The sequence below is a fragment of the Carassius carassius genome, chromosome 24 (assembly GCF_963082965.1).
Source record: "Carassius carassius chromosome 24, fCarCar2.1, whole genome shotgun sequence".
NCBI lineage: Eukaryota > Metazoa > Chordata > Actinopteri > Cypriniformes > Cyprinidae > Carassius > Carassius carassius.
Window position 1 is genome coordinate 15,654,735 of NC_081778.1, and position 21,984 is coordinate 15,676,718.

A 21,984-nucleotide genomic window follows, 5' to 3' on the forward strand; every position below is an offset into this window, starting at 1 on the left:
ACCTGCCCACTGCTCCGGGTGTGTGTGTGTGTGTTCACTACTGTGTGCGTGCACTCAGATGGCTTAAATGCAGAGCACAAAATCCAAGTATGAGTGGACTCTGAAGCCGTTCACAGTCCGACCCAGCAGACCAACGAACCCAGTGGTATCAAGACTCATAACAGGAAATATGTTACATAAAAAGCAGCAGTGTCTGATTCTGTGAGTGAGCACATTAGTTATTGCAGTTGAAAACCAAAGAGTGCCTCTTCATCTCAAAACACAGTTTACGAGTAATATTGTAATGAATTAAGTCCCTGTTTCCGAACAAAGAAAATATTCTACAGGTCTGAAAACACCCTAATTAGCTTTTTATATACAATAACAGTCCTCATTTAGATAGTAAGTGTGTGTGTTTCTGAAGCGAGTGGAAAAAAAGGGACGGGTTGGGGAGGGGTACGAGTGGGTCTGTGAGGCTCTAGGGCGGATGGTAAACGGACAGTGAGATCCACTCCATCCATAAGCTCTACTGAGAAGCCAGAGATAAATATCATGTTTTGTATGGTGCGTGTGGTAGCGCGTGTCACTTTTGCACTAGCGTGTGTATGTGTGTATCTCCACCCACTGAGCTAATAAAGAGTTCATTCTGTCCTGACAATAAGACCCAAAACTGCCCTGAAATGCACACACACACACACACACACACACACGCATGTCATCCTCCTCCAAACAAAGAGAGCTGTTGTAGGACAAGGCCTCTGACCCACTCTTTCCACAAGTACACACACACTCTCACAGACACACACACATCCAGTCTTAATCAAATCTCTCAAGAACGTCTGACATCGAAATAACATCATAGTCATGTTTAATATGACGACAGACTTTGTCCAAGGGTTTGGATTTCCTGTTGGCAATGAAGGGAAAAAGGTCTAGAAAAGTTTTAAGGAAGCCAGAAAGGTGCACTAAATATTGTTTAACCTCAATGACTTTCATCAAATGGTCAAAAACTGCTGAAACATTCTTCAAAATATCTTCTTACCAGAAAAAAAGAAAGTCATTTGTTTTGGAACGACATGAAGGTTTCTGATAGGATAAAAAAAAGGGCTTCAATGGATTTAAATTGGTCACATGGCTAAAACTGGCAGTCTTTGATGACTTTGTTAAGTAAAAATTCTTATCATGTAGCCACTGTGAGTTTAAATAAACAGAATCTGGGGAGTTCTGTTAGGTCAGTTTTGACAAAAGAGGGATGAAATTTAATAAAGAAGGGAATGAGTATTTGGGCGTCCATCATGCTCGATGCCAGACGGGAAATGTCCTGACGTTCAGTGGAACATCAACAAAGGGACAATAGAATTCCATTTTTTTTCTGGAATTCCCCCACGCGTGTGGCAGGAAGGTTGAGTTGAGTCCCAGCGGGCCATCCGCAGGAGAACATAATTGAAACAACACCCCTAACTCCATCAACATCAAGTCAAATTCCAGTCAGGATTAGAGCATTAGCCCAGACTTCAATGCATGCCATAGAGTGGCCAAGAAATGTCTGAAAAGGAGCGTTTGTCCTGAAATAAAGGGACGTCACAAGTGTGCAGGGTTGAATGTGAAAGCCCTGTTGTGAGTTGAGAAGTGTCAGATTGAAGGTATGAATCAGATGGAGGAGTAGAGCGTGGTAACCCTCATTTTACATACAGCACACAGTGAAATTGACATGAATATGACAGTGGGCAAATGCATAAAGTGCAGCATAATTTGAAATCACGAGTTTAAAGTTTAAAGCATTCAATTTACACGGACTGACCATCATGCAGAGAACACGTGATTATGCTGGATAACTTCTGTTCAAAGTAACAGAAAAAAAATACTTACTCATCACTCAGTGTGTTAAAACACTTTAGAGATACATAAACTAACAATAACAACATTACAACATTTTTTTTTATCTGGGCTAATGTTAATGTTAATTTAAACCTCTTGAAATGTTTAAAATGTATAAGCATTTGTAGAAACTAACATCAAAATACATAAGAAAAGGTCTGTTGTTACTTCATTTTTGTTGTGACTTGAATGTTCATTAACTGAATTGAAACATCCGAAGTCTATTCTTTCCGAGTATTACATTGGGATAAAGATTACAATATACATGGTTTTAAAAGTCACTAGACTGAAAATCACTCATTTGTGCACAGTTACGAAAATAACGGTACAAATGAGCAAATGCAGATCAGGTCAGAAATTGGAGTGAAGGCTAAAACGGTCGGCTGCTCAGAATACATTGGTCTGTCTGTACTCTAATGAGATCACAGCTCCTGCACAGGTAAATGGACTGAGATTACTGAGAGATCAGACTCCATGCAATCATGACTCTTCAGCAGAAGGGTCAATCCCACAATGCAACACAAGAGTCGGACGCTTTAGCTGCCTCCTCTACATTCAGGCTGAGTAGAAATAGGCCTCAGCTTTCATTGGTCAAACTAAAACTGTCCAGGATTTTCCTTTTAAAATAGTAAATGGTTAAAAGTCTGGATGTGTTTGAAGATGGACCATGTTTTGTAATGATCAGCTTATTTTAGTTGGTCCAAAAATGTTATGAGGAGGAAAAGACAAACCAGGCGTAAAAAATAATAGGGGCAAACTATAACAAATATTAAATCAGTTAAAAGAGCATTAAATAGCAATTAACTGAAAGACCTTTAACCATAAAAGCACAGGCTGCTTAAGAGGGATTGTGTCTGAAATAAGTGTACTGTAAACTGTTGTAAGCTTGCACAGGACAAAATTGTTAACAGAAATAAAGGCAAAGACAAAAGGACTTACCTGAGAGCTCTGCTGAGTTTGTCGTAGTTCATCTGAGGTTTGCACTTGCGGGCGCCCCACAGCCTGGCCACCTCATCAGGGTCTTTGATCACAAACTCCCCATAATCTCCCTGCCAGGCAATCACATCATGATACTCCTCCTTCCTCAGCAGCTCTAGGATAAAGTGCCACAGCTGGATCTGTCTGGAGCCAGGACTGGACTCGGGCTTATAGGCCCAGTCTGGGAACGGAAACCCTGCGGAGACGGAGAGAGGACAAAGATGAGATCAGAGTCTGTTTGATATGTCCAGATGCAAAGAAAAATGACTACATTTATTCACTGAAAAACAAGGCCAGTGATCCTCCCTTTCACTGCTGCCATCATCATCTTCAGTAGGCATGTACACTGCATCATACTGTATATAGTATGTATTCCATATCAGAGTCTGACCTGGGAAATCCTATTTCCTTACTTTTCAGTTTGAACTCTACCATTAACATTAAACCAAAATCCCCAAAATTGGGATTGGCCAACATTAAAATTCTATACAACTTTGTCTAAATAAATTGAAAATGTAAATTATAGCATCACAACATTATAATTTGAGCACAAAAATAAATTATATATTTATTTTGAGATTTCCTTAAGATCACAGTGTTATTAAACCATTAGCATTTGAAAATAAATAACTTAAAAACAGGAGAAATCGGTAAACACAAGTTTCAAATATTGACCAATATATATCCCCAATAACTGTATTCATTCATTAATTATAATTATTACTATTTTTTTTTATTACAAGGTTGTAGGTTCCTGGAAATTGGCATTTATCAATACTGGAAGCTGATATTAGGTCAATCCAATCTATACACTTGTCTGTGTCTGGTTTGAAATGTAAATTAAAAATGATTTTACAAGCAAGTGACATAGTTCAAAGTTAATATCAGAGATGTTTTAATTACAAAAAAAACTGAATTCAACTGGCAGAGAAATAACTGATGAAATGCATATCTTTTATGCAATGCAAGTCACCAAGTCACCAGAAAAAAAAGCTTTCACTGAATCTTTAAATGTAAATCTTCAAAAAGCTCTATATCGTCACATCTCTTATCATCAATCTCCTTGAGGTCTGATTTGTCACCAGCAACCTCACACAATCTAACACACAACCAAATGTGATTGGCATTTTTTTTAAGAAACAAGAAATGATTTGAAAGGGCTGCAGAGGATGGAGGGTGTCCAGTCACTGAGGGTGAGGACGGGTGAAGTGGGGTCAGGCAGGGTCGGGTTAAGCTGAGGCTGGTAAAGGTCGGATAGGGTAACGGCTCACAGTGGTTTCTCAACAGCTGATCCTCTTAGAGGCCCTTTACACACACACACACACACACACACACACACATTTACATAACTATGTAAATTGGAACATTTAATAGACTTCTAATGATTTTATAGTTGTAAATAATATAACCTAACCCTAACTTACAGCCTAACGGGAAACTTTCAGAATTTTGAATTCTAAAAAACCAAAACAAAAATGTACATTTTATTTTTATACCATTTTTACAAATGAAGACATCTCCAAAAGTAGGTTGTCAAATTTAGCTTACTTCTGGGTACAAATTTGCTCCTGCATGGGTAACTGTTCTTACCAGGCAGCTTTTTTTTGTTGTTGTTGTGACTTTTTATTCATTAAATTATGTCTAATAGCGCTACCTTGAGTTTTACTGCATTTAAACCTTCACTTCGTTGTCCAATACACTCCTGCAGAATAAAATGTGTCTTTTCCACCCAGTAAAAGCTCTGCAAACCATTCTCATTTATAACTTTAAGGCATTTAGGATAATTTGTTTTATCCATTTAGATCAGACTATGGAGAATCAGTTTTGCTTTTATTATAAATGATCCAAACACGTCTCAACAACTTCCGACAATTTACTAATTCGTAGAATCAGACAAATCACTTCCTCCTGATGACTCAACAAATCTAAAATACACACTCAAGTGGTTGTTTTTCCTGTTTCTAACTGCTAACAACCAGAACAACATGACAGGAACCCAGTGAAAAAACAGTACCTTTTCTGTACATTTTGAGAGGCAGTGTCAGAGTCAATGTGTTTTTATACTCGGACTGGAAAGACATTTATCATCTTTTTACTAGTGGTGGGCTGTTATTGGCGTTAACGTGCTGCGTTAACGTGAGACTCTTATCGGACGATAAAAAAAATATCGCCGTTAATCTATTCTCAAAGTTGGGTTGGGAGCTGGGTCTATACTAAGCAAGCTATGATGACTTTCACCTTGATATTTTATATAACCGACTGGCTGAGGCCAGCCTAAAAAGATGCTCAGGACAGCGGTGTTCTGGTGTTCAGGGCTCACGCAGAGAAAGGCGTCTCAAAACACTTGAACATCGAATTTGCTTATTTTTGCTCTTGTGCCGACAAATACATACAAAATATTTCAAAATATTTCCTCCTTGGAAATTATGCTCGAAAAAACTGTCAGTTATTTCTTAAGTGAAAGTAAACAGTTGAGGAAAAAAATGGGATGTGTATTATATTGGATGCGTTCATCGTCTCTTAAAGTGACAGCGCCTAATTTAGCTACAGCTGCTGTAATGTTAATCCAAGAAAATGAAAGAAAATCACTCACTGCTCTTGACTGAATTACTTTGTAGTTTTAACAGTCAAACCAAAAATTAGTCAGACACCAGATATTATTTTTGATATATATAGCAAAACTGTAATAATGTGAGAAATGATGAAGGTGTCTGAATAAATGTAGGTTTGATTGTATATTTCATTTTTACATTGAAGTGTATCCTGTGCTATTTTACATTTAATTATTTCGTTTCTGTACCTTGACACCTACAAACTTGAAAAAAACTTAAACATTGTGTAAATAGCACAAATAAATAAAAATAAACGAACATACAAATTAAACCATTTCAAACAGAACGTTACGTATGTGGTGCAGCACGGACTGGATGTGCTTTCACACAGGACGCGTTTGCAGTTCGCTACTCGGTACGTAAACGATCGCTGCACTGCTGTGGGCGCAACACTCCTGGAACGCAACTGGAATCCATTTACATGGGTGCGTAAAAAAATATGCAACGCATAAACACTGCAGACGGAGTTTGTGTAAAACAGGCGTAAGGTTGTTTGCACCTTGTGCAATGTGGAATTAGTTTACAGCTTTTTCAAGCACTTTGTGATGCATTTTGGAAACAGGAGATGAGCCCCTTTTATAATGCACCACCTAGCTTGATAAACCCCTTCTCAAAGACTTACTGTTTGTCAATTTTATTTGGGTAACACACATATTCTGAATGCCTTCGGCAGAATTCGAATGAGCCATTTTAATCTAGATTAATTTCAAGATCACAGTGAGATTAATCTAGATTTAAACATTTTTTACCTTCAGCAAATAAACAGAAGTACATTACAACATAGCACATCCTATAACCTCTACTTGCTCTCAAAACATCACACACACACACACACATACACACACACACACACACACGCACACACAAACTCTTAGAGGGCACATCTGATTGCTCCTTTAAGAGGTCAAATGTACCATGCACCAGAGAGCTACGTCTGACTTCAGAAACTGCAGACAAGGATCTGGTTTTGCAGCTCACATATTCTCTCTCTCTCTCTCTCTCTCTCTCTCATTCTATATCTCTCTATTCACTCACACACACACACACACACGTGCACACACATGAAAAGGATCCCTACTAAGAAGTTGAGCTAAATTCAATATGTCTGTCAAACTCCCTGATGAACAATAAAGAGGAGACACAAGGAGTCACACACACTCACACACACACATGCACCAGCAGGCACAGATACAGTTACTGCTCTATTGTAACATACAAACATCAATGTTGATTCACATTCAAGTCTACAATCACACATACAATTCAGCACCATGATTCAGGTGTGATCTTAATACTGTGCCAGTCAATCGATCTCTGTGTTTGTCTCAGAATCAACAGCTGTAACACATGCAAAGAAACTCTAACAGCAGTGAGCTTGTTTTTTGACATGAAACCTCTTCAGGCACTGTGTGTGTGTGTGTGTGTGTGTGTGTGTGTGTGTTATTAACAATACTACAGACGATTACCGAGTGTTCCAGCATTGATGCCTTGTTATGACCCATATTTCACACTTCAATCGTATCACACGACACCTCTGCATTTCTCAGAAATACACACCTATGCGTACAAAAAAGTATGTACACTACCGGTTTTTGATTTTTTTAAAATGTTTTTGAAAGAAGTCTTTTATATTCATCAAGGCTGATATTTTATTATTTATTTGATATAAAATAATATTGTGACATTTTAATACAATTTAGAATAACTGTTCTTTGTTTGAATATCCTTTCATGTTTTTTTGCAACGGTAAAGCTGAATTTTCAGCAGCCACTTCTTCAGGTGTCACATGATCCTTCAGAAATCATTTCATTAGGCTGCTCTGGTGCTCAAGAATCATTTCATATTATTATTAGTTGAAATCAGTTGCTTAATGAAGTGTGAAAGTTTGTTCTTTGATGAATAGAATTTTTGTAGAAAAGTTTTAAAGAAATATTTAATTTTTGTCATTTATCTATATAGTGGATCCTTGCTGAAATATATATATATATATAATTTCAGCCTGCAAATATGGAATGAATGATGCATCTGTATAGGTTCATATCACAGTTTACAGTTTACACAGTGCAAACTAAAACACAGGAAAATTCACATAAGTTTAACAGCCAAGGTCAAATAGCTGGATAAGCTTTTGTTTTACAATTACATTTTAATGAAAGCGACCAATCATCATTGTTCATCACCAACTCCAGATTTAAAAGAAACTTCTTCGCGAATTTCTTCATTGTGCACATCCACAGAAAACTAAACCTGCACTGATTGACAACAATGATTTCTATTGGTGGATTAGAACATACATTTTTGAATACACCAAAAAAATAAAAATAAATTTAATTTTAATTTTGGAACTCAAATGAAAGATCCCAACCTCTAATGCAGGGTCCTATGATTTATGCAATGCAGACATTTAGGGAAAATTAAAATGGATTTCCCAGGACATCTGTCTAAAATCAAGCCCTAATCTAAAAATAAAACAAACCATGGAAACTGTACATTACTGACAGTTTTTGGTTTTCGAAAGTGAATCAACGTGAAGTCCGCGTGGGTGATGAGTTGTGTGTCTTCAGGAGTAGTACGAGTGTCTTAATAGCATGCTGTTTTGTGTGAGAGTGTATGACCTCATCCCCCCACCCTACTTAACCTTTGTGACCTTCGCCCCCCCCCATACACCTTCTCTCCCTCTCTTTCCCCCACTCCCCCCAGAGGGAGACACTAGATCTCCCCATTACAGAGGAGACAAGACAGACCCACAAACACACACACCTCATCAATAATGCAACAACCCGACTAGCTTAGTGTGTGTTGTTGGGAGATATTCTCTCTGTCCTGGGATGCCAAAGTGTGTGAGAGTTAAAAAGAGTGAAGAAAACTTAGAAAGAAGAACGTGGAAAACTGAGCGAGATGACAGGGAGAGGAGAGACAAGACAAGAAACAGAAGAGAAAAGAAATGAGAGAACAAGAAGGAAAAGAAAAGAGGGGGCCTGAGGAGGGAGTGGGAGAGAGGGAAACAATAGAGAGAGGGAAAGGGGGATGGGGTGAGAGAGAGAGAGGGATGAGATCATAGCTCTTCTTGTAGTCTGTTGTCACTCAGGTCAAATTCCCTATCTCCCTCCCCCTCTCTCTCGCTCTCTCTCTCAGGCATCGATTGCACTCAAGAATGTAAATCTCGCAGGCACTCCTGCACTTTAGACTTTCATAGGAAGTATTTAAAGAATTCAGAGCATCCGAGGAAACTACTGCTCTGCTCTACACAGTGGCATGTTCATACAGAAAGAGGGACAGGGCGACCCACAGAGACACACTTTCCTAAAATGTCTGAAACAGGTCAAATGCAGCCAATACTGGAGGAGGGCAGACATGCATCTGTCATGGCCAGATTTAAATTTGAACTTCACACCATCCCCCAAAAAACTTTATATCACTATCTCATTCATTTTCTCTAAATGCCAGTAGCCTTAATATTTACAGTGATTTTGGTGGAAGTTTTTAATGATATTTAGTGCTCATTATATTTTATTTTAATTAATATTTCATTTTATTTCATACTGTAATTTTAACTCTTTTGATTTCAAGTGTGTTGACTGGCTTTTATTATGTTAAATTAATTTGATGTTTTGGCTTGTGAAACTATTTTCATTAACACTTACTACCCAAACTTTGTCTGAAATGTAAGTTATTTAACAGTTTGGTTGTTTTATAAAAGCAATATTCACACTATCAATCTGTTTTATATTTTATTTTATACACTTGTTTAAAAGCTTGGGGGTAACATTTTTTATTTGTTTTTATTTTTTTAAATAAATTAATACTTTTATTCAGTAAGGACGCATTCAATTGAAATCTTTTTGAATGTTTTTACCGTCACTTTTGATCAGTGTAATGCTGTTCTTTTGAACCCTCTATTAATCAATAATCCTGAAAAAAAAATACATATGTAAATAAAGAAATTCCACAAAACATTAAGTAGCAAATCAGTTTTCAAATGTTAGAATAATAAGAAATGTTTCTGACTCCAAAGTTTTGAATGGATAGTAGTATACATTTAACAAAAAAAATTACATGTTTTATTGTTTTAAACAATCTTGTGAATGTTGATGCTTTAATAAAACTATTATTAGTTTTATTAAACGCAAAACAACTATGCCGATAAAGTACTTTGAAATTGAAATTGAGAGAGTGACAGATGAGAGAGAGAGACTAAAAATAACTTCTCAAAAAGTTCTGAATGAGTTTCTGTCAGGCAGCACAGAGGAGGGATTCAGTTGTTGGCTGGGAAAAAGCAAAACAAGAACAGCTCTTCCTCTGTCTCCTCTTTTCTCAGACGGGAGCTGCCAACAAAGAGAGTTTGGTAAAAGATGATGGATAGATAAATCAAATCCATCCATTAGTGGTTTAACAGGTGAGTGTGATGGATGAATATAGCAAAAAGTTGGCATTCAAAGTATGTGTCTTGAGACCACAAAGTGAATTTGTATGTGTGTGTGGATACTGTCAAAAACATGTTGAGACTGTTTTTGCACACTTACACAACACACATTTTGACAACACACTGTGTCTTATGTCCTTCTCCTGTTAAACTTTTCTTAAAACCATGTCACTGCTCAAAAAAAATTGGCATATGATTCTTAACACTCTTTTGGAATTCAACGTAATTTAATTTAGTCATAGTACGCCATTACATGCCTCTTTGGTGTTACAAAATATTTAAAAGGCGTAATATCATACATTTTTCAATTATTATTTATGAATAAATTCTGCTTATAAAGTTAAAAAGGTTTATTGTGCCACAAAATTTTTTTTTTAGTTTTGCTTTGATTGTAATAACAGAAACGCACACTTCGCATGTGAAATGAGCTGTGCTCCAGTTCTCACGTCGGCTTCAGAGATTCCGGTAAAAATAGATTTTTAACTCTTGTATTCTTCTGCATTACATAGTGACAGGATCACAAAACAATCCACAATAAAATAACGTTTTCAGTAAGATACCGTTAAGTTCAGACTAAAATTATCATTTTTTTTCTGTGACAAAAACTCTAACACCAGCACTGGCCACCTGTTATTAGGACATATGTTTTACTGACTACAATACATAATGAACTAATGTCATAAATGTAAGATGATACACGATCAAAAAGAAATCAGAGTCTCTCAGTGAGCAGAGTGAAACCATACTGCTGTTTAAGATTAATTGTATAGAAAAAAAATAGGGCGAGAGCATAACAACAGATGAATGAGTGTGAACCTGTATATGAAGAGAGTAAAATGTTATTGTCTACTGTAAACACTAGGGGTGTGCACGGATAGTCGAACATTCGAATATTCGTTCTGCTCTAATTATTCGATAAATAAAAATGATATTCGAATTTCGCAAAAAAAAAAAAAAAAAAAGGTTCACAATAAAACCTAATTTGGACACTTTCTGTGATTCTCCACGGCATATTTAAAGATGTATGCAAGCAAAAAATAATTAATTAATGAATAAGGGGCCGGTCACATATCACGCCTAAAAACGCGTGGAAAACGCAAGGCGCGCCACTTTCACCTTCTTTCCAAAGCGCTCGGGCAGAAGCGCTTCTGAGGCGTCTGCCGTTGCTATGCAACAATGACGCGCTCTCTCCATGAAGACGCGGAAATTTCATCAAAGGATAAATGGATTTGCAGCACAAAAAAATCGCTTTCAGTAGCTCTGCTACTAAATTTATTTCAAAATGGCAATCCATATATAGCTATGATCAGCTGTTCCTTCATCTTGGCTGAGCTTTCAACGTTGTTAAGGGAAAGGATGAAGCTGAATGTTTAGTTTTTGTCACATGACCTGCGGTGCGCTTGCGGCATTCTGAAATGTTGAGATGTTTTAACTAATGCAGGGCGGACGCGCCTGGAAAAAACGGGCGCTTCGCACCGCATGCGCATCGTGACCGCATCGCTTCCATTATGAGCGTGCATACCACGCGCCTACATTGGAAATAACAAACTAAGAACTGCGGTCTTCTACAGTACTTCAAATATGCCATGGAGAATCACAGAAAGTGACCGAATTCAAGAACATTGTTGCGGCATCTCTCAAGCAACGAATAAACACCGCTAACTTGGAGAATGCAGTGAAAACTCCTCTTCTCGCGTCTGCCCTAGACCCTCGGCACAAACATCTCAGGTTTCTCGATGAAAAAATGAGAGAAGTAAGAAAAAAAAACATTTTTAAACATTATCAGAACATTTCCCTTGATGCGAGTGGTGCGGATGCAGCCGCCGTCACCAACGATGAAGAGGAAGCAATGCCCACTCGTAGGAAAAGGCTGAGCCAGTTCTTCAGCGATGATTACAGAGAGTCCAGCCGAGACGAGTGGGAACAGTTCTTACTGGAGCCATGTATTCCACCAGATGAGGATCCCATTCAGTGGTGAAACGAAAACACGAAGCGCTTCACAAAACTTAGTCTCTTAGCACACCGTTATTTGTGAGTCCCGACAACATCTGTGCGTCAGAGCGCGTTTTCTCTGCGGCCGGCCTTATTGTTAACAGACTAAGGAACCGACTTTCCCCCGATCATGTTTACATGCCTGTGTTTCTTAACTAGAACATGTAAAACAATAGGAAAAAAAGTAAAAAAGATTTGCTGACAGTTTAAAAGTTTCAAAGTTAAGTGTAGGCTACGTTCTACAATAGCCTAATTGCTGCAGGCTGCTTTACGTTTTTTCTTTGTTCACTTTTTTTTTTTTGCTTTTAATCTGTACTTTTGTTTGTTTGCACGCATTGTCAAAGGTTTTCAGCTACAAAACACAATGTGTAATGTTCAAGCTTGTTCAAAATGATGGAAACAATAAATGTTGCTGAAAAATAACGTTTGTCTCATTAAACTTAATTTAAATAAACGAATATTTGAATATTCGTTTTTTGTGAGCTCAAATATTCGAATGTGATATTTGCGGAAAACGCCCATCCCTAGTAAACACCCCCACACACACACACAAGAGCTGTTTCATGATGTGCCTTGAAGAACTTAGAAATAACTAAGGGGTTAGTCATGGCCTTGAAGCTCCAAAAATAGACACAAACACATTGGAGTTATTGTTTTTGATATGGGGGGGGGTCGACACAGAAAGGAGGAGCAAATAAATGAAAGGATGAAACGCAAAGTTAAGAGGTTTCACACTTCAACTTTCTCGCTGTTAACTTTCCTTTCACACTCCAGTTCTTCTCCAACCAGCAATAGCTCTTTCCAGGAACAGAGAGAGAGAAGGCTGGAGAGGTATGGAATGAAAGCAATTGCATAATTTATCTTTTTAAATTCCTGACACAAAATGTCATGCACTTAGTGTGTGTCACAATTACTTCCTCAGAAAGCCCATAACAAAAACACACTGTAGTACATTATAGTTGACCCAAAAATAAAAAGTCTGTCATCATTTACTCATCCTCATGTTATTCCAAACCTGTGTGAACTACTTTCTCTCATTGAACACAAATTAAAACTTGTGAAAGAATCTCAAAACCACTCTTTTCCATACAATGAAAACATACTGTGATCAGGCACTACAAAACTCAAAAGAAAAATGACAAAGTGAAATAAAAATGTCATTATTATTCAGAGCATGCTTGTTTACAATTGTTAGTGGACCCAGTACCCTGCTGAACCCCTTTTCGCAAGGTCACATATTCTTCGAAATATACCTTTTCTCCACTGAATAAATAAAGTAATATGGTTTTGGAACAACATGAGGGTGTGTAAAAGATAACAGAACTATTTGGGTGGAATAGCTAAACATGTATTTCTTCATACACATCTCTTTATGCATTGTGAGTGTTGAGTATTTGCAAACTATTAGTATACAGAGAAGAGGTGGAACATCCCACATCCCAGAGCTCAGAGTATATTTGTCTTCTCATCCTCCGCTCATTAACCTTCCATCTCTCCTTTCCATCTCTCTCTGTGAATATCACTTATTCACTCAATTCCTAGACAAGAGCCACTTGTCCCCTATCACTCTCACTCTCATTTAAATTACCATCTCAAACTCACACTACTGCAGTCAAACACTTCATTCTATTTCCACTCTCTCTTTTTCACAGACTGATGATTTGTGAATCTTTTAAGTAGTCAGTTCTCTGCATGTTTCAATACATTTGCAAGGACAAAATTTGACCCTCACAAGTATAGTCACACACATACACAGCCTCTCTCTAGTTAGTATTAATGTTCCAACAGGTAGGTGAGAAAATGAGAGTTCAGCCCTCCCACCTTAACACCTACTGATCAGAGTGTTTGAGTGTTTGTGTAAGATTGTTAGCGGACCCAGTACCCTGGGCAGCTGTGGCCTAATGGTTAGAGAGTTGGACTTTAAACCAGAAGGTCGCAGGTTTGAGACTAGGTGCTGGTAGGAGTTGTAGGGGGGGGGGGTAGTTAATGAACAGCGCTCTCTACCACTCTCAATACTCATGACTGAAGTTCCCTTGAGCAAGGCACTGAACCCCCAGTTGCTCCCTGGGTGCTGGATATAGCTGCTCACTGCTCTGGGTGTGTGTGGGTTAAATGCAGATCACCAATTCCGAGTACGGGTTACCATACTTGGCAAATGTCATGACTTTCACTTTCGTCCTCGCCTGGTGACCCCCTTTTCTCAAGGTCACTTTTGATTTACCTGAATTGTGTCAAACAGTGAAAACAAGTTGAAAGTAAGATATATCAACCAAGTGATGCAACCGTCTGACATGTCATTGACAGGTTATGAAACTGGAAAGTCATATCACTCCTATGTCACTGAGTAGTTTACTGCTGTGGTTGAGAGCCTTTACTGCAGGAGCAGTAGGGTTAAAAGCATTAGAGAGTTACAGTAAAGTGTGCTAGCGTACGCGTGAATGTGTGTGTATATGTGTGTGTGACAGGGTGTTTCCTGGAATGTGTCACCATTGCGGTACAGGAAGTTAGCAACTGTTCTGCACCACAACAACATCTCTGCTTCCTGTATATGTGCGTGCATTCATGTGTGTATGTGTGTGTGAGGGACAGATTTTGACTCAGAGCATCTGTACTATAACACTTGTCACTTTCCTCTAATTTGAATCAGACCTGATGGGAGTCGCAAACTTTCAACGAGAGCCGACACATTAACATTTCGCAGCACAGAGTGATACAGATAATAAAGAAAAACAAGCAACAGGCACAGTTTGTGTCGGTGTTTGTGCGAGCATGCGTCAGCGCTGACTCAGTGCGTGAGCTTGTTTGTAATTCAGCCTTTCACAACGCAAACAATCTCTCTCCTCCATTCCCTTGCTTTCTCCATCCTCTCCCTCCCTCTCTCTCTTGGACACCATCTCCTAGCAACCAGACACTTCAGGCCTAAAAATAAACCCCTAGATATGAAGAGAACAAGATATAAAACATAAACGACAATTAATCCTTTCACCAGAGCGTGAGTCTCAAATAGAAAAGGTAGGAGCAAGAACAAAGGACAAGAAAAAGAAGCGAGGCCCAGAAAAAGAGACGAAAGAAACCGAGAGAGAGAGCCAGCAACAGGTATTTGTTCGTTTTCTTGTGCACTGCAGCACTTCTAGCTTTCTAAGTGAGCAGATTTTTGTTATTGAATACCACTTAAAATTTTCTCACTAGTTGGACATGATTCACTATGTTTGAACCCTCTCTTGTTTGGTTTTCACTTTTGGTGCAAAGTCAAAGTTCTTTCTCAAGTGTAGTAGGTGGGCCAAAGGGAAACCCTGCTCTCTTTAATCGGCCTAAATCTAACCACATGAACACTTTTATGCATTCTCAAGCGACTTTAATACTGACAGAGCACACACACACTTTATTAGCACACCTGATCTAAATGGTGAGCTTCTACCACAAACTTCCTCTTTGCTTGTGTGAAGGAAGGAGAGGAAATGTAAGCTAAATCAAATGTATAAAGCAGAGATAATATAGTCAGCAGATCATTGGGTGAAAACTGTAGGGTGATTTTTACCTGCCCCTTTCTTAAAAAGTGACTTTAAGAAAGGGGCAGGGTTTAAATGGGCTAAATGATGAAGTACAGCATATGTCAACAGAGAAAAATCTGTAATTTCATGGGAAAATCAAGTTAGTTCAAAAACAATTGCAAGGTAAAAAAAAAAAAAAAAAAAAAGAAAAAAAAAAACATTATTGGATCATTCCTAATAAGATCAATAATAATGCATTTATAAAAAGGACAGGCTGAACTCAAATTTCATGCAGACTTCATGCAATGTTTTTAATCAAATATTTCTTACAAAAACATTTCATGAACTTTAAGGACAAAATTTGCTTAATTTAGAAACTCACTCCAAGAAAAGATAACTTGCATTTCAGTAACTGAGTCATATGTTGATTCAGTAACCGCTTCGAACAATTCAGTGAGTTAATTCAGGGAATGATTTGTCAAACTGATATAAACCAATAATACATGAGTTTGTGAGTCTTTCTGAATGATTCATTCAAAGCAGATGCTCATAAGAGTCATTTCTTGTGCATTGAACTTTACAGGCTGTGAGGACAATGGCTATAGAAAGATGTTGTTTTTAATCACATTTAATCACAGTGGCCCTAAAAGTTATTTGGACATGCAAAATCACAAATAAAACAATAATTAATAATAATTCAGTCGTAATAATCACACATGGTGTTCTGTTAAAGTGGTCGTTGAAATGGTTAACAGTGACACTGTCAACGCCTCTGTACGAGTGTACACACACACGGTGACCCCCTCCCATCAGAACACAGCGCTTTAATCACCTCCCTTATCTTTGTTTGTGTACGGCAGTCTGACTTGCGTCTGTGTGACGTGAAACGGGCCAAAAATACTCCCTCTTCTTTATCTCCATCACCCCATTCCTCACCCCTCCTTCCTTCACCTCCATCAGTCCTGCTCTCCCTCTCTTCCTGCTATTCTTCTACCGCTCTAATTTTAGATAGTGGGGGGAAAGAACGCCACACATCTGCGAACAATCTGAGAGAGAAAGGGTGAGAGAGGGATACGAGTGTTTCTATCCGAGTAACACAGTTGTAACACTCGGAGTTGGAGAGAAACTTGTACAAGAGGTATGGAAGTGTGTGTATGTGTTTGCCCAGGGTCCAAAACGCCCTTGTTGTTGTTTCATCTGTTAATAGCAGATGAACGGAGATAGTTTACTGGCCAACAATTACAATATTATTACTAGTCAATTAAGTATTTAAATATCTTATTTTGAATCACTATAAAAATATAAATGCATATCTATAAATATCTATAATATATATATATATATATATATATATATATATATACACACACACATATATATATATATATATATATATATATATATAGTAAATATACTATATATATATATATATAATGCATTATAAATATATAATATAATGTGTAAACGTCTCCATTTAATTAATATAATTTATATACACCTTTTAAAGTATAATTTTGTATTTTTTTATTTATGTTTATTACATATATACTTAGGACATACACTATATATAATTTATAGAATTTTTACAATTTATATAAAATTAAAATATAATCATACACATACACATACATACATAATATGTGTTTTAACAAGTGTTTCACATCAATTCACATCACTTGCATTTCTTTATAACTAGTAAATAACTTCATTTACTCAACCATGCCCATTTTTATTCACATTTGGAACTTCCGAGCGTTCATTTTGGACCCTGTGTGTGTGTTTGTGGGAGAGAGGGGACAGAGGACAGGACACAGCATGTGTGTGTGTGTGTGTGTGTGTGTGTGTGTGTGTGTGTGTGTGTGTGTGTGTGTGTGAGTCCAATGGTAAATATGTACAGGGCTGGGAAACATGCAGAGATGCCGCCTGTCACCATCATACACACGCACACACACACACACACACACACACACACACACACACAGGCAGACGTGTCTCTATGTGATGGTGGTGTGGTGGTGAGCAGCAGGACGGCTGTGCTCCATATCTAAGAGATGCTTAAATGGATCTGCTCAAGCTGATTAAAGTCCTGCTGCTTGTCATTACATAACACTCACCTCACTCACACCACAGGAGACCTGGATTACAGTCGCCGCCATCTATGTGTGTGTATGTGTCTGATCACACTGTATTAGTGCAGCGTCTCTTCAGCCTGTCTAGATATTCAGTGTTTATCTTCAGCTGTGTGTGTGTGTGTGTGTGTGTGTGTGTGTGTGTGTGTGTGTGTGTGTGTGTGTGTGTGTGTGTGTGTGTGTGTGTGTGGATCAGTGTTTTCCATGGATGGAGAAACACACACATGCACACAGCAGCCAGAGATCTCATTAATGGCGGGAATGATTGAATTATCAGGGCAGAGTGTTTTGGGTCCAGATCTCACCACAGCCATCCATCTTCCTCTCATCCTGTTGTTTGTCTTTCGCTCACAATCACTATCAGTCTCTCTCCCCAGTGTCTCCTACCTCTGTGTCCTTCTCTCCATCACCTGCCTTCAGTCCTGTTCTCTCGCTCTCTGTCTGTCTCTCCCAGTCCCCCATCTCTCACTGTCCCACATCTCTCTTTCGCCCCCATCACAGTTCCCCGTTCTCCCGTCTCTTCATTTTAAAGTATTTTACTGGTGTGATTGTTAACCATGATATTGCCAAAGCAGTGTCACAATATAATAATAGTAATAATCATCATCATCTTAATCATCATCATCATCATCATGCAACTAAATGTATACATAAAATTCAAATAAGATGTCAGCAATAATTTGAATACATAATACAATTCATTTAAACAGATCAAATAAAATAAAAACAATAAATGAAACAAAAACTAATAAAAAAAGCCAATAAACAAAACTAAAAACAAAACATCAAAACAAACAAACAAACAAACAAAAAGTCTTTCTTTGTCCAGTCCCCCATTTGTGTCTCTGTCTCTGTCTCTGTCTCAGTCTCAATCTCAGTCCCCCTGTCTCTCACGCTGTCTCTCTGCCTCAGGGGACAGATAACCCTCCTCAGCGAGAGCAGGTAAAGGCCGGTGCATTATGCAAGACACTGATGATGTAACCACATTCACTCCTCTCAAACACACACTGCGTCTCACCACAGCAACAAGCATCAGCTACTGAGATGTAAAGAATCAAAACAACCACCATCATCATCATCTTCATCATCATCATATGGACAGCTTCCGAGACTACATTAATGCAACTTCGGCTAAATTCAACTCAAGCAAACAAAGTTTACTGGAAATATATATGGGTGTCTCTTTATAATCAAATAAACTACAACAAGACAGAGGCTGGTCAATTTTCTAACTTCTTGATTATTGCTGGTGTATTATGTAATGGGGAAATGAGTATACACACACACACGCACAGTGCAGTCCACTTGACAGAGATAAGAAGCTAAACTGTCTAATAAAATCACTTTATTGCCACAATATACATAAATGAATAAACAATACATAATACACAATGGATGTATGAAGATGTAAAAGTATTTGAACACACATGCCAGTCAGACACCCACTCACACACACACACACACACACACACACACACAATATGGGATGGAAAATAGTAGGACTGTACTCCACCCAGGGGAATCCCATCCAAAAACACATCTATCCTAACAGAGCTTCATCCATGTAGCTTCACACACACACACACACACACTACGGGAACCTGCCAGCAGCGCCAGAGACAATAGAAGTGCAGGTTTCTCGGAACACACACCTTGCTGAGTCATCCAAACACACACACACACACACACACACACACAAACTCTCCATTAATACACACATACAGATGCTTGAAACACAGCTGACATCTTCATCTAAGTGCTACAAAGAGCTCTACAATCATTCTATGAATTGTTGCACACACACACAGGAACACAAACACAAGGCTGCAAACTGAACCCCCGAGATAACACAGAAATAACACACGGTCTCGGAGCAGCAGGCAAGGGTAAACCTAATAACTCTCACCACACATCAGCACAGAATGGACGCTCAGTCAAGCTGGTTTCAGGTGGTCTGTGAAACAATCGTGGCATTTAACATTTTCAGATCCTCCTCATTAGTTAAACGTGTAGATTTGATTCCCCCAGAGCCGAGATTTCCTTCTTTCAGAGTTTCCTTCAAGTGATCAATAAAGGCCTTATCAGGTCTTATCTAAAATGCCAAAGGTGGAGACCTGTTGTACGTTTAAAGGTGAAGTGTGTATTTTCTACAGCACTAAAATATTTTCTCTTTCAAAGGTTTAAATTTCAGTTACTATTTGTACGGTTTCTGTTTTGTTATAGACTACCATTCAGTTGTTTGGGGTAGGTATTTTATAATGTTTCTGAAAAAAGTCACTTATGCTCACCAAGGCATTTATTTGATCCAAAATACAGTTATAATACAGTTTTTTTTGTGAAATATTATAAGTTTAAAAATATATATTAAAATGTCATTGATGGCAAATCTGAATTTTCAGCATCATTACTGCAGTAATGTAGTATTCAGTAATAGTAATATAGAGTCACATGATGTGGTGCTCAGGGAACATTTATTTTTATTATCAGTACTGAAAACAGTTGCTGCCTGACATTGTTTTTAGGATTTAAGATTTTTTTAAGGTTTCTTTGATTAACTGAAAGTTAAAAGAAACACATTTATCTGAAAGAAACAAAAATAAAAAAAATGAAGTATCTTTTGACTGATTTAATGCAACTTTGCTGAAACAAACAAAAAAAACTTACTGACCTTTTTTTTTTTAATTGTAATATATTTTATATAGACTCATATTATTTACATGTCTATCAATTCTATACTGACTTCTTGGTCCAGATGTATTAAAATTTAAATGCAACTCATAGTTTGGCATAATCTTCTATTATTTCTAAGAAAAGCAGTGAAGCAGTATTGAAAAAATCTTTGATAATATTTGAAAAACTTGTGTCATGTGGTGCAACCGACATTAAGAATATGATATCAGGAAGACCTTTGCAGACCCTTATGACTGTGTGTCAAAAGTTCGATAATTGAACTTTTTCAATGGCTTATTAATAATTATCTCTGCATATTAAACGTAGGCAGAAGAAACTATTATTACAAAAACTTTATTGTTCAAAACTTTTTAAGCTACAAAGTGCTCAGCTGAGAAAGAGTGTGAGGCAGGGCAGCTTTTCCTGTCACAGACTGAAAGCTAAAGCTAAAAGCCTCCCTGTGACTGCTGTACCAAGGGCCTCAGTCTGTCCCGATCCGTTACAAATCCTAATCCTCTAAAACAACAATCACACACTGTTATGCAGGCAAGCCCTGAGCTGAGCTGCCTTACACTGCTTTAGAGAAAATAATCGAGCATGTCCCTTAAAATCTGGCCCACATGCGCACATGAGCATTGCATATTCAGCCGAACCATGTCTGAGGCTAAATATGGTACAGTTAAAACAATTATGAGGCAAGCACTTTGGCCAGAGATCAAACACACAAACAGCTTATAGCTGATGTCATCTACAGCCCAGAATATCAACATCACCCACAGCTACAGAAATAAGCATGTGAGAACGCAAAAAGGGATGGGAAGTTTTTAAAAAATGGAAACCAAGAGAATATAACAATGAATGAACAGACTAATACTGACTTTTAGCGAAGACATGCATGTGACGTGCAAACATGCCATTAACATTTGATGCTGAAAGTCACCTAAACACAGCAGCTCTCAGACCAGTCAGATGTGCATTATTCAACAACATTAGACATTACACGTCCTTGCATATACCTTAAAAGAGAGAGGAGAAAGGAGTTAAGTGCTTGAAATGTTTTTTGCATACTCACACTGAGGGGTCTCATCATTCAGTGCAGAAACAGAGATACTGGAACTTATGTACAGAGATTTTCTGAATGCTACAGCCTTTAGTTGGAGATTATGACACAGCAAGTACACCAGGCCTGAAAACTTACTCAAATACTCACAATCTTGTGCAACCAACACCAGGCCTAAAAACGAGAGAGGGATGGAGGGAAAAGACAGAGAGAGTGATGGAAGATGAGATGCCACTGGGGTATTCCAGCATGGATTAGTGACAGAGAGGTATGTGTGTGTGTGTGTGTGTGTGTGTGTGTGTGTGTGTGTGAGAAGAGTGGAAGGATGGAGGTGTAATCGATGGTTTAAAAGGTTTTCAGTCATACCAACACACACACACACACATTCACTATTCTTTCGTAGCTCCCTATGAAATACAAAACCCATCTGAACACACACACAATGAGAGTACATTGCAAGCACCAATATCTTTTCATCTGACTGTGCAAGTGTCCGAGCTGCGTGATAAAACTCAACTGGCAAATGTCTTTTTTTTCAATATCAAAATACTCAAAGTACTTTCTTGAAATGGCTGTGAGTGTGTGGTGCTTTCTGTTGCGCATCCAGGACAGCCCAACACAACAAAAATGTCTCAACCAATAGCGTGAAGCTGGGCGCGGGACTATCTGTCTTTTTGACTAGAGAGACAAAAGAATGTTTGAGAACCTGTTTGAAAACTGTAATAATTTTCTTTTTTCTAATCCATTTCTATATTTCTTTTACACTTTAGTA

At 38.0% G+C, this 21,984-nt stretch overlaps 1 protein-coding gene across 1 annotated transcript in view; it reads right to left on the reverse strand.

The window, feature by feature from the left end:
* Positions 1-21,984, reverse strand: part of LOC132102935 (ETS domain-containing transcription factor ERF-like) — a 43,630-nt gene that overhangs the window by 11,364 nt on the left and 10,282 nt on the right. Inside the window, exon 2 of the mRNA XM_059507666.1 lies at positions 2,797-3,031. Coding sequence (XP_059363649.1) covers positions 2,797-3,031 — 235 coding nt within the window. The remainder of the gene's footprint in view (positions 1-2,796; positions 3,032-21,984) is intronic.